The 22927-nt window shown below is 39.1% G+C and overlaps 1 protein-coding gene across 2 annotated transcripts in view; it reads right to left on the bottom strand.

The window, feature by feature from the left end:
• Cntn5 (contactin 5) overlaps window positions 1-22927 on the bottom strand; it is a 1171096-nt gene that overhangs the window by 94420 nt on the left and 1053749 nt on the right. For both annotated transcript variants that reach the window (XM_075966832.1, XM_075966833.1), the window contains one exon: window positions 1648-1768. In XM_075966832.1, coding sequence (XP_075822947.1) covers window positions 1648-1768 — 121 coding nt within the window. The remainder of the gene's footprint in view (window positions 1-1647; window positions 1769-22927) is intronic.

Genomic DNA, 22927 nt, shown 5'->3' with positions numbered 1-22927 from the left:
GCAAGTAGGGCGGTCCTCACTGCTCCCGCACACATTTTGTTAACTTATAAAATAATAACACTGGCACCTGAGTTTCAACAGCCTTTAGAAAAACTCACTCTAGAGTGTGCAGCTTTGGTCTTAGAGTGGAAGATTATTCCTTCTTTACAGAGAGTGAAGGGAGCAGGACAGGAGACATGCAGAGTAAAGCCACCCTCAGAAGTCAACATAAATCAAGCAATATTACAGGATGCGCCATTTTCATTGTAAAAATGATGATAACAGATGAAGCGTAACCCTCACTTTAGTTTAAACATCTCTCCAAGACTAACTGGGAGGGAAAGAAAGTTATTTTCCCTAATTTCGGAAATCTGATACGAGTACATAATCAAAAATTGGTGACTGAAATGTACTCACTTCAAGGGGAAGTTCGAGTTCACTGATACATAAATATTCTGGCGCTAGCAACCTGTTTGACATTGCTATTGGGTGCAATTCCAAAATTAATGCATTTAATCATCTCCTAGGCATAAAGCCAAAGGCTAAGGGAGCAGAACATGACAACGTTGGCCTTGAATTATGTTCTGAACCTTGTTGAGTTTAATTTTACTTACAAAGCAGGATATGTAGTTTGCCATTTAAATTTGTCCCTTAGAGTCTAGGAAAAAAAAACTGGGTTCTTGTTATCAGCGTCTAAATTGTAGTACTCATCTGGAAAGTTTAAATTTTAGGAGGATCAATCTAAATTACTAGTCAAGTGCACACAGTTAATATACATAACTAAGGCAGACAATAGCAAGAGAAGAAAGCAATTTTATACATATTTGAGTGAGGGGGGTACAGTGTGCAGTAATATAAAGTTTTATTACTTGTGACTTTGCACAATTCAAGAATTGTGAAAACTGTCTATGAGTAACTATACTAAATAACAATTTATGATGAAAGAAAAAATACTTAATAACAAATTATGGGAGAAGAAAAATGAACATTTGGAGAGAATAAAGAGTGGAAAAAAGAAGGAAGAGGAGTAAAATACATGCTAAGATGTATATTTCCCATTTTGAGGAATAATAAGGCAAGTTGTGCTATATACATGTACTTAATTGAAATAAGACAAAACTTCACAGAGTTGCTGAATTTGGGGGGATGGCTCATATTTTGAAAATACTTAGATGTCAATTTTACACAGACAGGCTGTATGTTGACATTTCTGTGTGTGTGTGTGTAAGAGAGAGTGTGTGTATGCATATATACACATGCATTTGAAAGGTATGTGTATACATATGTTTGTGTATATGTGCGTGCATATGTGTATATATGTATACATACAGCTTACAAGTACACACAGACACAGAGCAATCGTGACTCTGTGACCAATGTCTCTGCAGCTATGCTTTTGAGTTTGGGATTAAATTCATTTGCCACTTAGCAGCCATTCATTACTGCAAATGTTTTTGATATAGCTTTTAGCTTTTGTCTGTTTCTAAGAATAGGTTTCTTACATCATCATCTCAAAGGCAAAACAAAGGTTAAGCAAAACTGACAGAGATTGTGAAATTGAAAATGAACAGCACATTGCTGAAGCGCCCCCAAGTCCATGCATTCCAGTCCCTTCATAGGATAATTTATAGTGATCATGTCTGCAGTCTGAACTCTTAGCATACTCACCCCTAACAAGAAGTTCTGCCTCATCTGACACACTGTCTGCTGTGGTCTGTACCCTGCAGCCATATCTCCCAGCATGCATCAGAAGGATGTTCCTGATCATTAAATCTGCAGAGGATGCTTGCTGAAAGAGGGATGAAGTGCCAGTTTAAAATGTTGCAAATCTGCCTAATTCAAGGTGGCTTAAGGGAGAACTTTACATATTCAAAGGCCCGTCTTTGGCCTTACAGTTTATATGATAACAATGCAGCAATCAAACATGCCCTGTCGTAAGGACTATACAGAGTTATACTTTTCACAATCACTCCAAAAGAGTTTCAACATTGAAAATTGCATAAAATGATTTAGCAGCAATAGTTAGGAGATATTTAAATATATACCAGTCATTCACAGCTTTAAAAGTACAGGAAAATCAGTAGAATTTATTGCTTTGCTATTGAAAGACAGGCCTATTGTTTGTGACAGTTAAACTGTGTTGAAAGAAATAGCAACTAGTGGGAAATTAATTATGAGATGGTAGCTGTTGAAAGATTATCTCATGAATATTTATTGAATATTTCCTTTTGTAAGTAGACTGTTGGTCACAGAATGTGACAGCACTTCAGGGAGAGATGACTAGTCTCCAGTCATGTGTCTTTTATGTAACAAAGATACAATCCTCCATAGCCACCATCATCAGGGAGCAGGGTCAGCCAGAACCTGTGTTAACACAGCTATGAAAAGAGAGGACTCTCAAAACACTCGATTTTATTAGCAATAAGATGATGAGAGCATAGTTTAATAACTGCAGTTAGGTGATCGGTAAGTGCGAGGGATAGCATCTTTTGATGTATTGCTTATGGGATCAGGGAGGACTCTGTAGATGATTGACCAACAAATATAAACCTTTCCTTACCTAGCACTGTCCTTCAATTACTTTGTCAAAATTGATGGTGTCATGTTATCATTTAAAGATCCGGTATTGATTCTTACTCATGTCTCCCCTGCCCCACACATGCTTTTAGTTTGCTCTTTGAGACATGATTTCATTATGTATGGGCTGGACTGGAACTCAATATTCAGCTCAGGCTGGCTTTGAACTTCCGCTTCAGCATGCCGAGTGATGGGATTATAGGCATGTGCCACCATTCCTGGTGATTTATTTTCTCTATCTAGTAAAACTATAGAAACACCTCAATATCTCTTGTTCTCATGTTGCAAACCAGGAAAAGTTGGTTTGAATGTGCAGTTTGAAATAACATTCTCCAAGAATTTATGCATCAACTGAGCACCCGAAAGAATTCTTAATAAACCATTTCAGAGAAGGACCCCCGCCCCCAAATACAAGAGCTTTTAACGTTGGATGGAATGGAGACAAGTTACTTTTAAAAACATTGTGTTTGTCTTTACAGGGAAAAACATACTAGTAATTATTTAAGAATTTAGCCATTTGCCTTTGTTTTGAAATGAATGAATGGGTTTGCCATATCATGAAAAGAAAACTAATGTCTAGGAGTAATCCTGCGTTTTCTCCTCAGCATCTGTGGAGAGGGTGTGGTGTTGTGAGCTTGTGGAGCTCCCATCCCAGCGATGTTCTTTTCTTTCAGTGAATTACTCTGTGAAATTTTTTTCTCTACCTGATAGTTATTTTCTTTCTAGCTGATCTTACAATGGAGCATCTAAGGGTAATTTATTGAGACACAGTCTGATTGACTCATATACAAGAAGCTGTTTCACAGCCAGAATATATTAAAATGGATTTAAAAGTCACAATGGTTATTTTTGGAATGAAATATATGTCCATCAAATATCACAATTATGAATTCCTTACGATACATCCTTAAAACCTAAGAAGATTCACTTTCTATGTGGTTGCTTTCTGGTGGGATGAAAAAAACATTATCCACTTTCTCAGTTCACTTTGACCAAGCACTCAATTCTTTCAGAAACAAAGTGGAAACTTTAAAACACTCTGATCTTTCATTTTAGTGAAGAAACAAAAGAAAATTGCACATTATAATCAATTGTTCAGACTCTAGTCGAGATCATTTATGAGTGATGTAATTTGTCTCCAGCTCAGTTTGGGCCCACCCTGGCCCCATGGTACGTGCTTCTGGAAGCTCATCCACCAAGACACTTAGCATTAGCCAGCAGTGACTGAGTTCTGTCCTAGGCCAGAATGGGAGACCTGTCTGCTGAGAAAGCAGAGGAGAAGTTGCAGACAGAACTCCACCTGTAAGGATGACTGTTATTTTCCTTGTTTTGTTCTGGGAGCTGCTGTTATTAGTCTGTATATATTTATTTATTTTTGAGACAAAGTTCTCGAAAGGCTGTTGAGGTTAGCCTCAGACTCAAAATCTTCCTTTGCCAGGCACCTAATGGCTGAGATGTCAGGTGTAACAATCACCTCACTTTTGCTCTGGGTTGAAAGCAAATGAATTTGGTAGCAGTTTAAAAACAGGAAGGCTCAAGCTTATGGTTTTCAAAGTTAATTTGGACCAGTACACTCCTATCATTAAGTAATTCACATTTTATTTTACAGACATTTTCCTCCCAAATAATTTATTTTCTTTTGAATCTGAAGAAACGTTTTCAACCCTTTTACTTTTTGTGTAATTGAATTGAGAGTGAACATTGATGAAAGATAAAAAGAGTATTTGGGGTCATATAAACATGCAAGAAACTTGGTCTGTAGAGTAATCTCTCCTTTGCTGCCTGTGTACGGCTCCCGAGATCAGAGCTCCATCATCCTCTATTGATGCAAAATGTCCATATCCTGTTGCACAGGCCTAGATGTCATGCCCATCTGAGGAGTTGGAATTGATTCATTTTGGGCTGATCTCTTTCCTTGTGGACTATACCTGCATCATATTTTTAAACTGCTAAACAGGGGCACTTATAAGCAAAGCGAATGGACTGTGAAGAGTAAACCTGAATTCCCCTTGCAGTAGATTTAAGGCTCTTTCAAGGGAAGTAATGAGGAGAATTCACAGGGGAACCCATTATCCTTAATCCGAGCCCACAATGTGCAGCTCCTGTGAGAAAGTTTGCAATTCGTGCAGCTTTAATGAAATGGTTACTTACAGTGAGCTTTGCTTTCTTCAATTCAACATCGTTTCCACGTTCTGTCTCTCAGGAGGTACACTTTCTCTCCTCTGACTCTCATTTTACTTCCTGTCTTTTCTCCTCTCAGGTTTGGCTACTGTGTTACCTGTTGCTTCAGATCAAATTCCCCACAACCAGGATTTAACCCAGTGCTCCAACACAGCCAACCATCACGTGGGCACTAAACACCATAGTGGTGCACGAGGCCACGGAGGGGCTAAATGAAGACTTGTTAAGAGGGTCAGCTTGTTCATTGCCTGCCTATGAGAACAGTGGGGACTGGCTGTTGTTCACTTTTCCTGGTCACACAATCTCATTAGAGCACTTGGGATTTCTATTTATAACTTTGAAATAAGATAGGAAAATTGTGGCTACCTTTTCACCTGGGTCCAGTTTTTAAATGAACTACTTACCTACTGTTTGGCTGGGACTTCACCCCAGTCCCCTGTCATCTATTTTGAGATGTCAGGTGGGAAGATCCATTTCAAAGCTCCCTCCCCTGGGAGTTGCCTCATTCCAAACTACACCTTTGAGAAAGCCTGCTAAACAGTGCCCCCTCCCCAGGGAAGGTCAAGACCACTCCCACAGGCTATTTAAACTGCCCACCAGAGAATGAACACATGTTCTCCCAGTTTTCCGTGGTCCCTCCGTTCTGTTTTCTCCCTTTCTGTGTTTTCCTGGGGGGCTACCTGGGAGTGCTGGCATCCATTAAACCTGGTCATCTTTTAATTTGGTCTGATTGGGATTATTGCATTGGCGGAGAAGCTTGTCAGTCAGAAAAATACTTAATATTTGGAGGTTCTACCGGGGTCTGTTTTTCCCACTGGCCCAGGGCTACATGTTGGAAAATTCCCTTCTTGCCCGTGCTCTCCTCCAGGCTAAGATCAGCTTCGTGTGGGTGAGTTCCCCTTTCTCAGGTACATGCTGGGCCTGAACGATTTTGGGGCTGTCTTGTTGGAGTCACGGCCATGCCAGCCACCATACCCCATAAGCAATCCTCGCTGAGGTGGGACTGTGTGGGTGGAAACGTCTGCCCACACATTTTTCACGCCCCTGTGTTTTTGACTCAAGAGTCTTATCATGGTGGATGCATTGTGGTAGGCATTGAGTCCTGAGACTTGGCATAGACTTATAAAAATGGCCTCTTGCATTCAAAGCCAGATTGCCCAATGCCCTTGGCCTGCCTTTTATAAAAATCCTTTTAAATTGGGGCTATCCAACACCTAGCATAAAACAAATAAATCTCCAAATGCCCATGGTTTCTGGATGCTGTGCTCCCGCTCCCACTCCCCTACCCCACTCCTCTCCCTGTTTCTCTAACTGTTTATTGTTTGTTTCCGTTCCTGGCATTAATCTTGTCATGCTGGAACTCTCTACAATGGATCCAGATCTGTTTTCCCCCTTTCCTTCCACTCTAAAACTGAATAGGTGTTCCATCTTTATGTTTCTGTTCCCTCTTGCAGTGTCTGCTAATCTGGTCCTTAATGGGACCACCTATGTGCTTCCCTGACTTCTGCTGCATGCCAACACCAGGAATTTTAAGCTAACACAGGTTCATAAAAAAAAGTTTTATTTGTCTGTCTGTTAAAGTAATGTGCTCACACTATGCTTTTATGTCTATCTGTTTATGTGTGTTTGTTTTCACGGTATGCTTGTCTTATTTCTCTGTGTATATGTATTTTAATATCTGTAAAATTTATGATTCCAGATTATATCAGCTCTAAAAAAGCATTTGGGTAGCCACCATTTTGACCTCACTGCTATCTTGGGTAAGAATACCCATGTGTGCTAGTATTCTTTGACTTATTAAAATATTCCTTTTTATCTTTTTACATTTACTATCATTGGTAAGCTATAACTAGTTTATGCAAAATACATGTCTAAATTTAATTTATGTGTCTAGTTTAAAGATAACTAACAGGTGAGGGTACACAATTCTCAAGCACCTTTACAGATTTGAGAGTATGGCATTTAGCAAAAGAGCTTCTAACACAGAGACATGTCAGTTCCTGCAACATCCTATAGTTCCTCCAAGAAGTTACATGGTTATAAAAGACCTTCCACCTCAAGGCTCGCCTTTGGGTATGGCAAAGTCACACACACATACACACAACAAACAGCAGTCTTCCATCTCATCAGCTTCCTAGATACTACACTAGGGGATCAATCATCTCATCCTGCCAAGACAGGTAGATTAAATCTCCCCCCCCCCTCCACAGGAAAATCTTTGGGCCTCCTGGACTCAGCAGCTAATGGCAAGCACTGGTTCTAAGGCTGGTGTTCTCTAAAGATTACAGAGAGATTTGGGATTGCCTGTGTAGCTAAAAAAGTTGTCTGATTTTTGCTCATTTATTGCTCTTAGATCTGTCTATTGGCATTTGATGACTTAAGGTACTGGTAGCTCATTACTTCATTTGTTAAGTTTCCTGCTAAAGATACAGAGACATATGCCTCTTTCACAGGCTTCATAGTCCAGGATTAATAGGTTTTAGGTGTTAAAACAGAATACCCAATTTGCTTTAATTGTCTTCTAAAATGTTCATGTTTTAGTTGTCTTACAGATACCTGTGTGTTCCTGAAAGAGTTCTGCTTCTGTATCAAAAAATCAAGTCTGGTAAAAAGCTAACAGTTTCCATAGTCTATTATAATTCCAACCATTTTCAAGCATATTTTATAGGTCATTATTGCTGTCTGGGCCAAGACCAGCTTATAAAGGGCCCTCCAGACAACGCCAGCACCTAAACCAGCTCCTGGGACTATACCATTGGTACCAACTCTACTGGCTCAAAAGGACATCTACCAACTAAAATTTGGTTTTAAAGGACATATCTGCTCGCTTGTCTCACTCATTCACCCGTGCCTCTCCTATAAAACCAGGGCACTTCTCTGTCCCATTCTTTCTGGCAGTTAATGACCCTTCCCATGGCTAGCCTCTTTCATAGGGCCAAAAATAACAATATATTTTTTTTCTCCTAACCACTTGCCTTCTCATCTTCCTCGAGGAACAGCTGTCTGAGGTCTCCAGGATGGCAGTAAACAAGATGTTACTCCAGCCACACCTCTCGCTGAGTGTGAGCCCACCAACCCCCGTTCTCCCCTCCCCCATGTCACTCCATGCCCACCAGAAGTAGCCAGACTTGAGTCAACACCCCTTTATCCAAAAAGATTCTAAAATGTTTGGTTGAAAGCAACACCTCAGCCTCTAACATCCTTATCCAAAAACAGCCTGGAATCTTTGGCTGGGGCCTTAACCCCAGCCCCCTCACATCCATTTTGAAATGTTGGGTAGAAAGATTCATGTCAAAGCTCCCTCCCCTGAGAGTTGCCTCGGTCCAAACTCCACCTCTGGGAAAGCCTGCCAAATGGTGACCCCTCCTCAGGGAAGGCCAAGACCAATCCCACAGGCTATTTGAACTGCCCCCAGAGAATAAACACGTGGTTGCCTGGTTTTCCATGTTTGTACCAGTTCGCCTTTCCCTCTCTCCATGTTTTTTTCTGGGGGGGCCTACCTGGGAGCGCTGGCATCCATTAAACCTGGGCATCTTTTAATTTAGTCTGATTGGGATTATTGTGCCAGCTTGTCAGTCAGAAAAATACTTAACACCTACCTGCCTACCTACCTACCTACCTACCTACCTACCTACTTAACTAACTAACTGATGTGAGAAAGGCATACACTCTCTAGCCCAGGCTGATATCAAACTCCACATGTAGCTCAGACTGGCTTAGAATTAGATCTTGCTGCCTCAGTTCAATCCTAAGTGTAGATGGAAGATGTTAGCATTTACACCAGGAAGATGCCCTTGCTTATTAGACTTCACTCTAAGAACTCCGAGCAGCCCAGCCTCCAGGACACTGTACTGCCAATCATATTCATAAGAATGGGAACTCATTTTGGGATCTGCTGCTTAGTGTCTGTGAGTTCTGTTTGAAGTCCAAGTTCTTTACCTCAGCAGGAAGGTAAAGGTATTCTGCCTCTCCTGCAGCTGAACACTGTGGTCCAGATCACTCCCTTCCAGTTGTGCAGCCTTGGAATTCCCCACATTCCTGCCTAGTTGCAAAGGCTTTTTCTGTGGGGCACATGCTCTTTTCCTGAGCAGTTCAGTTCAGACCCAGTCTTTGCTAGGCTTCCTGTGGTTTCCCTTTGTTCATTCCTCTGAATTTAGCCTCTTTGGCCCTAGAAGTTTCTCCCACTGTTCACTGGGGACATTCCCAGAATTGAGCAAGGGCAGAGTTGCTAGGGATGGCTCAAAGCCAGTAAGAAAATTAAACACCTAGGACTTTCTTCTTTCTCCCTTCTTTGCAGATGGCAGTATTTCTCCTCTATTGTCAGTATATTCCCTATAAGAAATTAGGAAAGAATAGAGAAGAAAGGCACCAAAGAAAGGCAGGTGGTGTGAAACAGTCGGGAGCAAATGATGCTTTAGGGTGACATTGTATGAATCCAAGCTCTTCCTGCAAATCACTGGACAAAAGGGAAAGAGGACTCAATGGTTCAAGGCTTCTCTCAGAGCTTTGTGAAAATGCCAGGAAAACCCACAGCAGTATGGCTGGAACTTGGTCAGAGTTTGACAAATAGTATTGTCAAAGGGAGCCTAACTGAGCCTTCAGTCAAGAGAGTCTTTTTTAGTATTCACTCCCTCTCCAAGCTGGATATCAAAACTTCCAACTGCTATAGACAGTTTATTTTAAAATAAGCACTTGACTTCATTTTGACACAGGCATTTCCTGTACCCTTTCATTTCTGTATTATAAGCAAACCTCGATTGGACGTAGACCTAGGGGACTGAATTCTGCTCTCAGTACAGCACTTCCTGAGTGTCCCTAGCCTCTGGAGAAGTCAGTAACAAGTGAGTTCTCTAGTTTTCTTATTCTTAGTCATTCATATTCTTTTTCTGATTCTGATTCTCTTTCTCTTTCTCCTCTGTCTGTCTGTCTGTCGCTCTTTTTGTCTCGCACCTCTCCCCTGTTAGCATTGTGGAAGCATCAAATAGAGTGCTGTGCATGTGTGAAAAGATTGTGCAATACAAAAGAATAAAGTGCTAAGTAGCATTTTAAGATTTGGTTGCGGCAGAAATTTGTGAACACACTAACATAACAGCCACTAAGAAGATGTTTGGGGAAAAGTCATAAATACTAAGATTATTTAACCTAGGTTCTTACTAGCAAGTTCCATTCTCAGTGAGCCTCAATGCTGTTGTGGATGGTGGTTTCTGGTTTTGGTTTAAGACGCATTTCACTTCCTTGAGGGTTTATGTAGCCTACCACATCCAGTTGTGACCCCAATGTCTATAAAACTGCTCTTTTTAAAGTAAAATGAGATAGTATAACTTCTATAAGATTCCCTTTAATAAAATTAAATAATGTAAATCTGGGATATTCTGTGGTATGAGTTATTAGATATCATCAATGTCATAAAAATTAAGTCTTAGACATTAACATGTTTTTGTCTAATAGTAGTGTCTCATTTCACTAGTTGATAATTCATTTAAACTATGCTATAATTATATAGGAATTATGTATACATACATATATATGCATATACACACATATATAATCTTTATAATGCTTTCCCCTTAGGACCTTATAGAACAAGGTTTAGATTAATGCTGACATAGGTTTTAATATCATATTAAAAATAGCTCATGGTGATTAATTTTTGTGCTTCAATGAAAGTATACATTCTTTGACATAGAGATATTTATTGCTACAAACAAAAAAAGGCAAAGTGTTCCCTAGCAAAAATATTTCTAGCACGGTACAGTATTAAATTATTTTAATAACATACTCAAGATTCAAACTGTTTCTTCATGTTTAGCTTCCAAAATAATATTCTCGTGAAGATTTTCATGCACTAAGAGAAAACAGTCTTAAATAGTCAGATCGATTAAAGAAGCAAGATAAATTGTGAATCGTTGGTTGAGTTTAAGATAACAGGATCTAGGCATGTAATCACTAAGTCAACAGTTGATGGTGTTAGCTGGGGTACATGACGACTAGACTTTTGAAATGTGCTCAAAGCAGAAAAACCCTAGTTCAGAAGTAATTCCATTTCAGGATGATTAATTTTAAAGTGAAGAATATAAAATCATATTTACTACTTAGATGACAAGTATGGGTACAAAGAGAGCCATGAATAGTTGACAAAATACTACATGCATTCCACCTGTCCTTCTGTCTTAAGTAAGAACACTCAGCTAGCCAGCAGATGGGGAGTTGCTGAGGTACTATATCCAGCCAATGAGCAGTTGTAGTGTGTTACACTCGTTCTTTAAAGGTGCTTTCTCTTCCCCATGATGAGGTGAGGTCTGTGAGTTCACCTGTCTAGATGGATGTAAAGGATAAAGCAAAGGACTTCTGATGTACACAGTACCATATACTTACAACTGAGCTCTCCTAAAATGCTTTGCTTGAACTTACTCCCACTCCATTCTATGTGTTGACAAAAGTTTACTGCCCATGATTTCTGGAATATTTGTCTCACCCTCTTTCATTGTTCATATAGTGTGCTCTTAGCCAGTTCACCATGCACTCATTTATGCCTTGTTAAACTTGAGGAACGGGGACAGAGACTGCACTGAGCATGTGCCACTTCAATCTATGTTCAAGAAAAGAAATGCAGGGAGGAAACATGAGCTAGGTTTTCATACCTACATGTGGACTTTGAAAAGCTGCGGAAGGAAGCGTGTCTGTTTCTTCTGCTAGAACACTCAGGTTGAGTCCAGAGAGGGTTAGTTCCTTTTTGTGTACCTCATGGAGTTTAACAATAATTTCCTTATTAGCAACAACTAGAATATTGACTCCTAAGATTTTATGGTTTTTGTAGACAAGGTCACACTATATATCCGAATCTGGCCTCACACTTGCAGCCTTCCTGCCTTTGCCTCCAGAATGTTGGGATCACAGAGCTCTGCAGCCAAGCCTAGCTCTCTAAGTAACCGACAGATTGTATCACATTTGTCATCCCCTTTTGGTTCCTAACATCTCCCCCCTTGGATGTGATGTTGGCCCGTCAGACTGACTTTGCTGACCTTGTCAGTCAGCTTCAGCGACTGCTGTTTAAGATGTCCTATTGCCAATCTGGACGAAGCTTAGGCTCAGTTGGCTTCTCCCAGTTCATCACTTAATCCAGTAGAAATGGATCCTCTGATTCTTTTGCATGCACTTACTCCACTGGTCTGCTACAGTTTCAAATGTGTCTCATGTCAACATTTGCTCAAATCTTAACTCTTTGAGAATGGCTCCCCCGACATCTATGAATTTCTGTGTAATCTCTGAGCCCCAATACAAAGGGAAAGGCAAGATCTTTCTTTGAAAAACTAAAACTTTTCAAATGGCAACATACAAAAGTTTTGCTTTTCATACAAGACCCAATGAAACTACCCAAGTCACATGTATAGGAACCAGTTGCTCTGATTAACCTAGCCTACCTTGGTCACCTTGATATTATCCTGCAACACTACATGTGCTATCTGAGATCAAATCTCTTTATAAGTAAAACACCTCTTCTAAGTGCTTGCAACTTTGTGCTTCATTTGAAATCTTTTCTCAATATATGCTGATGTGAACAAACAGACCACATTTTTATTTTATGCATGAATAATATAGGACATACTATATCTTTCATTCTGAATGTCTGGCATGTGCTATTCGAATATGACTGTATTTATGACTTATGTGTTATTTTTACAAATATTCTTTATTGCCTTTTCTTGTTCCTGTGGCACAGACCACATGCCAGCACACTTTTGTCAGCCTGACCTACACAAGCCTTGTTGGTGACAGAGAAAGGCCATCTTACACTTGAAAGAGCAGAGGTGGGGGCTTCTATACCTCACAGCTCTTCAGCTAGGAGAACCACAGAGGAATTTCCCTTCTCACTTAGAACCTGGAAATCCTCGAAATACAGTAGCACACTGCTTCTGTTCAAGTGGATTCTCAGCAGGAGATTTAAACTCACATCACTAAAACTAGACGTTCCTCTCTGTGCTTTGCCTGAAAGGTCAATTTTCTCATGAAATTTCTTTAGTGATGCTATCCTAACACGTGCCCCATAGGTTGCTTCAATGAGGCATTGCTGAGTGAAACAAGACCTTCACAGTCCTGACAGGCAATACACACTTTTGCTTTGACCAAATTCTTCCACTGTAGAGTAGCGACCTATCACAGTGTCTTCACGAAGGTCTATGCTTCCTAAGTTCTATTTCTGTAAAGTTCCTCAAAGATGATAGAGAGATAAAGACTTTGGTTCATTCATGAATGAGCTTGTAATTTCTGATCAACTAGCAATGGCATGACCTCTAGGAAAGCTCCAGAATAATGCCTTATAGCAGCTTCTCATTTCCCTTTGTGACAGCAGAGGCAGGGAATAGCATTCACTTGTCAGGTATTTCCTAGAGTGTCTTCTTGTCTAGCAGAAAGTGGTGCATTTTTGGCATCCTAGAAACTGCTTTCTTCTCTTTCTCTCTGCACACACAGGAGAGATGTGTCCTAGCTAAAGTATTTTGATGGGGAGGGAAGGTGCACATACTACCACGTAAGATGGCACATACCATTGAGGATCTTAAGTGCAAATGTGATTAGACAACCAGTCATGACAAGGTGATTTAAAACATATAATGCTAAAGAAGCCACAAGAAAGAGTGATTTAGCATACAGAGAAGAATCCCACATCAGATTTTAGTATAAATAAAGAAATATAAACTAACCCACAAATAATAATGTCTTAGAGCAGAGAGTAAAATTGGAGGGCAGGGTACAGGACACTCAATTAAGGGGGTGTTCAATGTACAGGTAGGAAAGCTCTGGGTACCCAACTTTTGGGCTGGCATGTTGGAGTTCAGTTATGCCTCCTATAGAACAGCACCTTGTTTTGATTCAACCTACATATAATTTATTACACTAGGTAAAGCCAGATTTGGAAAAGATATCAAAATAAATTGGCATTTTAAATAATAGTGACCATGAAACTGTTAGTAGAAGCCAGTTTTCTTAACAAAATCATATTGTTCTTCAAGCTCCTTTCTGACTGGTTTTGATGGGCCACATCTGGATATAGAATGTATTATCTTCCTTTAAAACACCACATGAGCATTCTAACATTATAAAAAGCACCCACTTTATTTCTCCATGTACTTATTAACCTTTCCTGTGATTGTAGGCTGGCCTGGAGAAAATCCTCTCCATGTGACCTGTAAGTGACATGGCCTTAAGTCACAACATGAAGTGTATTGTGATCTAGTACTCACTGACTAATTTTTCAGATTTGAGTCCATAACCTAACTATATTTTAGTTAGATCTATATTTGATGGACATGTCTATGTTTCCATTCTCTCAATGCATTTTTTTTCATATGTCCAATCTATCTTTCAAGATGAACACTATTATCTTATTATTTCACAATACACTGTATTTCAAAATTAAATGACATTAACTTGTGCTTTTACATTGTCAAATGGTGTCTACACAAGAAGCTAATTTCTCCATGGCTGTGTGGATGGATACACAGACTCCTGCTCACAGGGTCTTCCTTCCTTTACATCAATAGAGCCAAAACAGGCAGAATAGAGTAGTCCTGTCTCATTCATCAGGCCCCATATTGACCCGGAATTGTGAATTATCTCAGTTCTTGGCCATATGGAACAAGTCCTTGTGTTTCTTTGATCTTTTTCTGGTGCTAGAGATTGAACCTGGCTGTGTGTAGTAGTAGTTGAAGTATAGACACACCCATACACCTCTGTGATTCATCCCGACCCCTGCTTCTTACTTTTGTAAAGAACTTTAAGAATTACCCTGGGCTGAGTCTGGCTTGTCTCTTTTATGTTTGAATCTTTTAGACATAAATAATCCTTTTATGACTTTTTATACTGTCATCGCTGGAAAGGGTGGCTCATGCCACATCCTGTAGAATAAGAAGACACATGTCTACTTCCAGATTGCTCTTTCTCTCAGGGGGTAATGATCAGTTTCTATATGATCTTGTTCCTTTCAGAACATTTTATCTGGCTTTACTTAATGATCCATGACCTCTGTAGAGACTGCCAATATTAGAAGCTAGTTTCAGTGAGTTAAATTCAGTATTCCCAATTCCCATTTCTGCCTTGCTCATGTTTACTCTTTACTGTTATTGTTCATTACTCTTCATAGTACATTGACCAAGCATCACAGTGTAGGATATTCAGGTTGTGTCTCGTTGGTGGTGAGAACTCTGTTATGACTGGGTGGAATTCAGTACTTTCAGTATGCAGCCAACTTCCCACTACCCTCGCTGTTCTGCTTCCTGGTATTGTGATTTCATGTTCATTCTCATATATTTTGCTACTTCTTTTATTCAGAGGTGAAAACTCACTTTTTTGACCCTTGGTTCTGGATTGGTCATTTGGTGTGAGAAGTCCTTTTGTCTATGTCTTGCTTTTATTGGTTAATAAACAAATTTGTTTTGGTCAGTGGTTTAGCAGATTAGGGCAAGGTGGGAGTTCCAAGCAAACAGAGGAGGAGTGAGTAGGCAGAGTCAGAGAGAAATCATGTAGCCCCATGAGAGACAGACTCTGGAAAGAACTTTACCTAGTAAGCCACAGCCACGTGGGGATACACAGATTGATAGGAATGGGTTGATTTAAGATATAAGAGTAAGCCAGAAATATGTGTAAGTTTTAGGCCAAATAGTATTGCAAATAATATAGTTTCTGAGTGATTATTTCAAGGTCTGGGCAGCTGGGAACAAACAAGCAGCCTCCAACAACAGTCATTAACTTTTTTGACAAATAGAATTCAGTAGAATTGGTATACTGGAAATTCTGTGGTGGTCTCTTGAGAAGAGTTGTCACCTCATTCTACATCACTTGAAACATGCATTTGTAAGAGTGCTTAAAATGTAGTTATGGTATGAAAATCATGTCAACTGCATAGGGAATGACATAGGAAAAGAAACATTCAGGAATTTGTAATTGTTGCAACAATTTGAATCAAACTTAGAGACTTGTGATTTCTTTACAAGTGCCCACAGTGGAAACAGCATGAAGACCTTGGTAATTTAGCCAACATTCTGAACAGAGAATAGTGGCCCATGGCACTGGAGAAGCCCCACCCTGCCTTATCCTGCTGGGAAGTGAGTTCTGCTGCCTAAACACGAGGTGGTGATCCTGGAGCTAGGCTTACAAAGTTAATGAGCATGGAAGGGTATTCAGGAGAAATTGGATAGGGATTGAGGGATATTGAAGAAGTTGTTAGAGGAGGTTGATGTAAAGATCACTTCGTTTTTTTTTTCTTTTAAACACTGCCTGGCCCATTAGTTTCAGCCTCTTAACCCATTTCTAATAATCTATGTAGCACCACGAGGTGCGCTTACCAGGAAAGATCTTAACCTGCGGCTGTGTCGGGAGTAAGAATCATGGCGACTCACTGACTCAGCTTTCTTTCTCCCAGCATTCTGTTCTGTTTACTCCACCCACCTAAGGGTTGGCCTATCAAATGGGCCTAGGCAGTTTCTTTATTAATTAACCAATGAAAGCAACAGATTAGAAAAAAATCACTCCTACATCAGGTTAGAGGCTCTTTCTACTCTTGCCAGCGGTTCAAGTTCAGTTTCCAGTGTCCACTTGGCAGCTCTCAATCTTCAGTAACTTTAGTCTAAGGGTATCTGGTGCCCTCTCTGGCCTCCACAAGTTCTGCACTCATGTGGTGTACATACACATCCATGCAAACAAAGTACTCATAGACATAAAAAGAAATATTTTTAAAAATTGCTTTCACTTACTTACTCACATTTTTCTATACAAGATATATGACACTTATTTCTGAAGAGAAAATAAACACAGGACAAACAGGGAACTAATACTGTGCCAAAGTAATGATGTCATCCAAAATCCAACCTAGGGAACCAATGAGTTTATTGGAGTCATTTATAGCATTCATACGAGACGTTACCTACATGAGTATAGACGCCTGAAGGGCTGCGCACTGCTGACAGAGCTCAGAGCATGGGTGAGTGTTTCATAAGAGCTAGAACTCAGGAGCTCTCTGCATGACCTGGAGGCAGCTGGATTTATGAAAGAGCCTCCTCTCCTCAGTAGTCTTTATGGCTTATATAACTTTGTGAGGTGTGACCTTGTGAATATTGTAAGTTTCAGGGACATCCTGGGACTTGGGAATTGTTTGGTTCTTGAGTCTGAATAAGCATTTCTTCAGAACTTCCTGAGTCTTAACTATCTTCTGCCTATAACGTAATGTTTTAACTAAGAGGAATTGATATACAACATTCTCATAAAGCTCTCTAATCAGGTCATTAAGATTAAGAAAGTCCTAGGATGTCTGAAGAGTTTAATAACTATGAAATAAAGACAAGACACAACATTTTAGAGTACAGGTCAGCAGAGAAAAATGTAGAGTTCAATAAAAATAATAATAATAATAAAGGAAAATGAGTGCAGGTCAGAACCCTAAGTTTATTGGTTACTTCAGTAAAGCATCATATGGCTTATAAAAAAACATACTGTATTTAATTTGTATTTGATAATTTTGGACATTTATATAGTGAATATTAGTCTTTTCACACATGCATCATTCTCTCATACCCTTCTCTCAGGTCACTTCGTTTTATTGTTGAAAATTTTGTTAACAATGTGACCCAAAATAATAAGGAATATACACATGTAGATCAACTGCATCTGCCTAATAGGATTTCAGACGAAGAAGGGAGGCTCTGTAGGTGCTTTAGCTCAGCTGTGCATATAGAGAACTGAGCCAAAGGGGAAATGCTCATTTCACATGTGCAATACATTAAAAATGTGACGGAGCTGATCCTAGCAACTGAAAACCAACTCATTTCTATCTCTAGTCTCTCAGAGATACAGAAGATTAGGAATAAAGGAAATACATCATCAAACATAATTCCAGGATTCTCAAAAAAAAATGGAGTCGATGAGGCAAAGGAGTCAAAAATTCAGGAGCATTTACCCACAGCATCCAAATCAAATGAGAAAACTCAAAAAATCTGGTAATAGAAGATGGGAATGGGTAGGAAGATTGTACTTGGAGGTGAGAGCTAGGAGCTGGCAGAAACCTTTTCTGTGGTCCTGTGTAAGATGCAGAAGGACTTCTGTGGAATTGTGGGCTTTGTTACAGGACTGTATAGTCATGACACTGACGACTGACTGTCATCTTTTATGATGAGGTTCAGAAGGAGTTACAGAAAGTAAACACCCATCATCATTTTCAGAAGGAATTTATAGGAAACATTTAAACTAAGAATTTGTCACGTTACATAAGAAAGTGATTTTACTTTCATGAGTTTTTATAAAAAAAAAACTGAAAAGAAAGAAAAGTCTGTAGTATCACTGGGTAATATTGCCTGAAGGTATTCTTTCTTATAATTTGTTTTTTTGTTTTTGGTTGTCAGTGTTACTTGTATTTCCTTTTATGAGTAATGGACAACATTTGTACCTAATCTCTAATGCTTATTAGTTTTGGTCACAGGGAAGGCACTTCATATATGTTCTTCAAATGCATGAAAGACTGTAGTATGATATGAAGTAATATTGGTGGATATTGCAAAGAAAAAATGAACAAGGATAGTGAAGATATTTTTATACCCAGGATTTATTTTTCTTTCAAATACAGAAGCTCTAATGGAAAAATTTAACCTGTACCAGCATGTCTTTGGCCTATATTTCGGTTATGTATCTGACTCTTTCAAGTTTGTTTGTCAAAATCTTGCTTTATGAGACATTCACATCTTTTTAAGGAAACATTGCTAAATATTTTAATAAGCACAGAGTATAACAAGTAGTAATATTATTTCAGTTCTGTGCTCCAAAATCAAGTACTGAGAGCGCATTTGCTAATCCCTCTTGGAAACCAACTCATGCATAGAAATAACCTCTGAGTAAAACACACCTCATTACAAAGGAAACTGGTCCTGTTTTGCACATCCAGGAAGAGTCTCATCAACCTACAGCATACTTGGAATAAAGGCAACCAAAGCATATCAGTGTGAGAAAAGACTCTTCAACCCCCTCATACACTGAACATTGTGAGCTGTCACAGCCACCACCCAAGGAAAACCAGGGCAGAAGACATTGAGTGAGAAGAAGGTGAAGTGAGAGGAACCAAAGCCAAGCACGGCTCTGAAGAAACATTCGCAAGAGCTCAATATGAGCTGTGGAAATGACATTTGCCACTTTTGGCCATTCCCCATGTTTTGAGAGTTTTATATAAAATTCCCTTGCCCTTTCCAATGTTTTGAAGGTTTTCCAATTTCCTACTACTGTTTTCTTAGCTTTTAGACTTTATACTTCATATTATTTAATTCATTTGAATTCTTTTATAACTAGGATCTGTGTGTAGGGGAAGGGGTCTACTTTCATTGTTTTATGTGTAGATATACAAATATTCCAGCAGCATATCTTAGACACTCCTTGTTTTTTGCACCTTTTTTTAAAATAAAAAAACAAGATAACAAGAGCAACAATAAACTTCACTGGCTGTAGATGCATGGGTTTATTCTCAGACTTCCCATTTTTTTCTGTGACTTTTCCTCTCCTCACTTTGTGCCCTTTATCTTCACGTCCACTACAAGGTCTTTCTGGGAAGCCCAGGCTGGCTTCCAGCCTGCTGTCTCCCTGTCTTGTCCTCCATTGCTAGAATTAGATGTTAAACTGCCACACCTCACTGCAGCTACAATTTTAAGTAAACTTTGAAATCCTCCTGCTTTGATCCTTCTAGACTTTTAGTTTCTTGTGCTTTTGATGGCTTTAGCTACTCACTTTTCGGCAATTGTCTGGTGTTTGAGTCTAAACTTTCGGCCTGCTTTCCAGTTATGTTTATAATTTCAGAGGCATTTCAATAAAGATAATATTGATGATGCTTTAGAACACATGGCTGCCTTGATTATGCTGATTTTTCTAGTGTGTGAACTCAATATATCTTTCCATTCTTTTTTGTAATGTGTTCTCCTCAATTTCTTCAATGTTTGATCATTTTCATTGTTGAGGTTATCTGCCTCTTTGTTACATTTGTATCTTAGTATTTTTTATAGCTTTAGAAAGTGGAATTATTTTTTTAACTTCTATTTCAGACAATTCATTATTGGAGAATAGCAATATAATTTGTTGTTTTCCATATGTGAGATCCTGTCATCTGATCATGGTGACAGCCTGTCATATTTCTCATTTGCGTGCCATTTATATCCACTACTTTTATAGCTAAAACTTGCAGTGTCATGTTGAATAATGTGTCCATTTTGTCTGTCCGTGTGTGCCAAGGGTTTGGTAAATGCTAAGCATAACATTTTTACTTAGTGACAACCATAATTCTATTGAGTGTTTTACACACACACACACACACACACACACACACACACACACACACACACACCTCTATGTGTTATTTGTATAAAACAAAGGGATTTTGAATTTTATAAAATGCAGTTTTACATTCATTGAGATGATCATCATGGGATCTAACACACTGATTGATTTGCATTCTTATTTTCTTGGGATGGGTACCTTTTCACCACAATAATTTCTAATGTGTTGTCAGTATTGGTTTGCAGGATTTTTTCTTTGGCATATGTTGGTGTGTGTACGTGTATGTGTGTGTGTGTGTAGAGGCCCATGTTGATACCAGGTGTCTTCCTCAGTCATTCTCTGCCTTATATATTGAGACATCATGTCTCACTGAACTGCACACTCACTCAGATTTCCTGTTTTTCCTCCTAAGCACTGAGATTATATGGCTTCTGTAGATTACATGCTGGTCCTCAGGTTTGTGTGGCAATTGCTTTCGATGCTCAGCCATCTCCCCACAAAGCATTTGACAGTGTTTGTTTGAAAATTTTTTTCATATTTTTGAAAAGCACCAGGAACATTTAGCTATGGTTTTCTTTCCTGGTGGCATCCTTCTCTGGTTTTGGTAACTGGATACCGATGACTATGTAGGATGTATTTGTAAGAATTTCTTTCTTGTTGATTTCTTGGAATGTTCTAAGATGAATTTGTATTAGCTCTTTGAATATTTAGTAGAGTTGAGTAATGAGTCCGTCTGGTATTGGACTCTTAGACTTTTAATTACCAGTTCTATCTCTTTAAGCTCATGGTCTTGTTTTCTATTTCTTCATGATTCAAGACTGACAGGTGTGTGCTGTCAGGAAATTGTTCATTTCTTCCGTGAAGTCAGGTTGTTAATCAGACTTGTTTGACTCTCTAAAGATTTTCTATGTTTCTGTTGTGCTTTCTTTATCTCTAATTTTATTCATTGCTTCTTCCCTCTCTTACCTTGTCTAGCATAGTATATCCATCATACTTTTATCAATGTTTTCTTGGTGATCTTTTGTATTTTTATCCTGTCAGATATTTATTATTTATTTTTTCCTATTAAACTCACAATTTTGCATCATGAAATTTGCAGGTAAATGGATGAAACTAGAAAAAAAATCATCCTGAGTGAAGCAACCCAGACCCAGAAAGACAGACATGGTATATCCTCACTTATAAGCGGATATTAGATGTAATGCAAAGGATAACCAGGCTACAATTCACATCCCTAGAGAAGGTAAGTAGCAAGGAGGCCTCTAAGAGGAATGCATGGACTTTCCTGGAGAGGGAAAAATAGATGAAATCTCCCAGGTAAATTGGGGTTGGGAGAATAGGAACATGAGGGACTGGGTTGGTCGAATTGCAGGCAGCATGTAGTGGGGAAAGTAATGAAAGAGATGGCTTGATAAAGTCAATTATCAGGTTAGGGAGAAACCTGGTGCCAGGGAAACTCACAGGAATCCACAAGAATGGTCCCAGTTAAGACTCATAGCAATAGTGGAAAGGGTACCTGAACTGGCCGTCTCTTATAATCAGATTGGTGACTACCATAATTGTCATCATACAGCCTTCATCCAGTAACTGATGGAAGCAACTGCAGATATCCACAGCCAAGCACTGGACCAAGCTCCTTTAGTCTAGTTGACAAGATTGAGGAAGAATTTTAGGAGCACTAGGGGCAGGAGTAAGAAATCCTACAGAAACCGCTGACCTGAGCTAGTGGGGATTTCATTAAACGTAGTATTCTAGGTCGGAAAATCCCTCAGTATTCTGAAAACTTCATAGTATTATCTCCTACTCAATAAAGTTCTGATGTGAAATCTACTCTCCAGCAAGTTGGGACAACCTGTATATGGTTTGTTTCTTCTTTTTTGGTCTTAATGTCTCCTAGTTATAATTATCATCTATCTTTGAGGACTTAATTCAAACAGTCTTGCTTAGACTTGATTAAGCTTGTCTGATGACTGTTGGCCTTCTTGTACTGATCCTAGGCTAGGTTTGAGAAGCTCTTAATCATAATGCTTTGAATGAGCTTTCTACCCCTTCATCTTTCTCATGTGGTTATGACCCCTAACAACCCAACAATCACTCTCTTCTTTCACTGCTGTTACTGGAAGCTCCCTGTCTGCCTCATTGTTTCCTTTCTTTTTTCTGTTGATTTTCAAATACTCTGTCTTTGAACTATCTATTTTCTTCTCTTTTGATCAGTTTTGTTGATGATGTATTCTATTGTATATTAAATTTCACTTAGTTTAGTTTTCATATAAATAATTTCTGTTTTATTTATAAATCAATGCTTTGAAAGGTTTAAATTCCTCCACTGTAGGGTAAAAACAATTCCTCATGTTTCACTGAATGCTGTGTTTTCTTACAATCACTGTTTTTAATTCTCTTTATTGAACTTCACCCATCCTGGTTATGATTTAATCAAAGTTAGTTTTCTTGAAAACTTGGTCTATGCTGGCATACACCATCTTCTTGGCACTGAAGGATTAGCTTTCAATTATAGTTTACTAAGACTGGTGAATATGGTTATCTTTCCAGAAATTTTGAGCAAGCTGAGCAGTTCCTTTAACCAAAACATTTATTTATTTTTTATATGAATGTTCTCTCTCTCCTCTCCTCTCCTCTCCTCTCCTCTCCTCTCCTCTCCTCTCCTCTCCTCTCCTCTCCTCTCCTCTCCTCTCCTCTTCTCTCTCTCTCTCTCTCTCTCTCTCTCTCTCTCTCTCTCTCTCTCTCTCTCTCTCTGTGTGTGTGTGTGTGTGTGTGTTTTCCAAGTCAGAAGAAGGTGTTGGCTCACCTGGAACTGGAATTACAAATGGTTATGGGCTACCATGTGGGCTCAGAGAATTGACTGAAGTCTTCTTCAAAAGCAATCAGTGGTCTT

This window comes from Microtus pennsylvanicus, chromosome 3 (genome assembly GCF_037038515.1).
Source record: "Microtus pennsylvanicus isolate mMicPen1 chromosome 3, mMicPen1.hap1, whole genome shotgun sequence".
NCBI classification, from domain to species: Eukaryota; Metazoa; Chordata; class Mammalia; order Rodentia; family Cricetidae; genus Microtus; species Microtus pennsylvanicus.
Note: the sequence above shows the minus strand (reverse complement) of the source record. Positions and strands in the feature narration are given on the sequence as shown.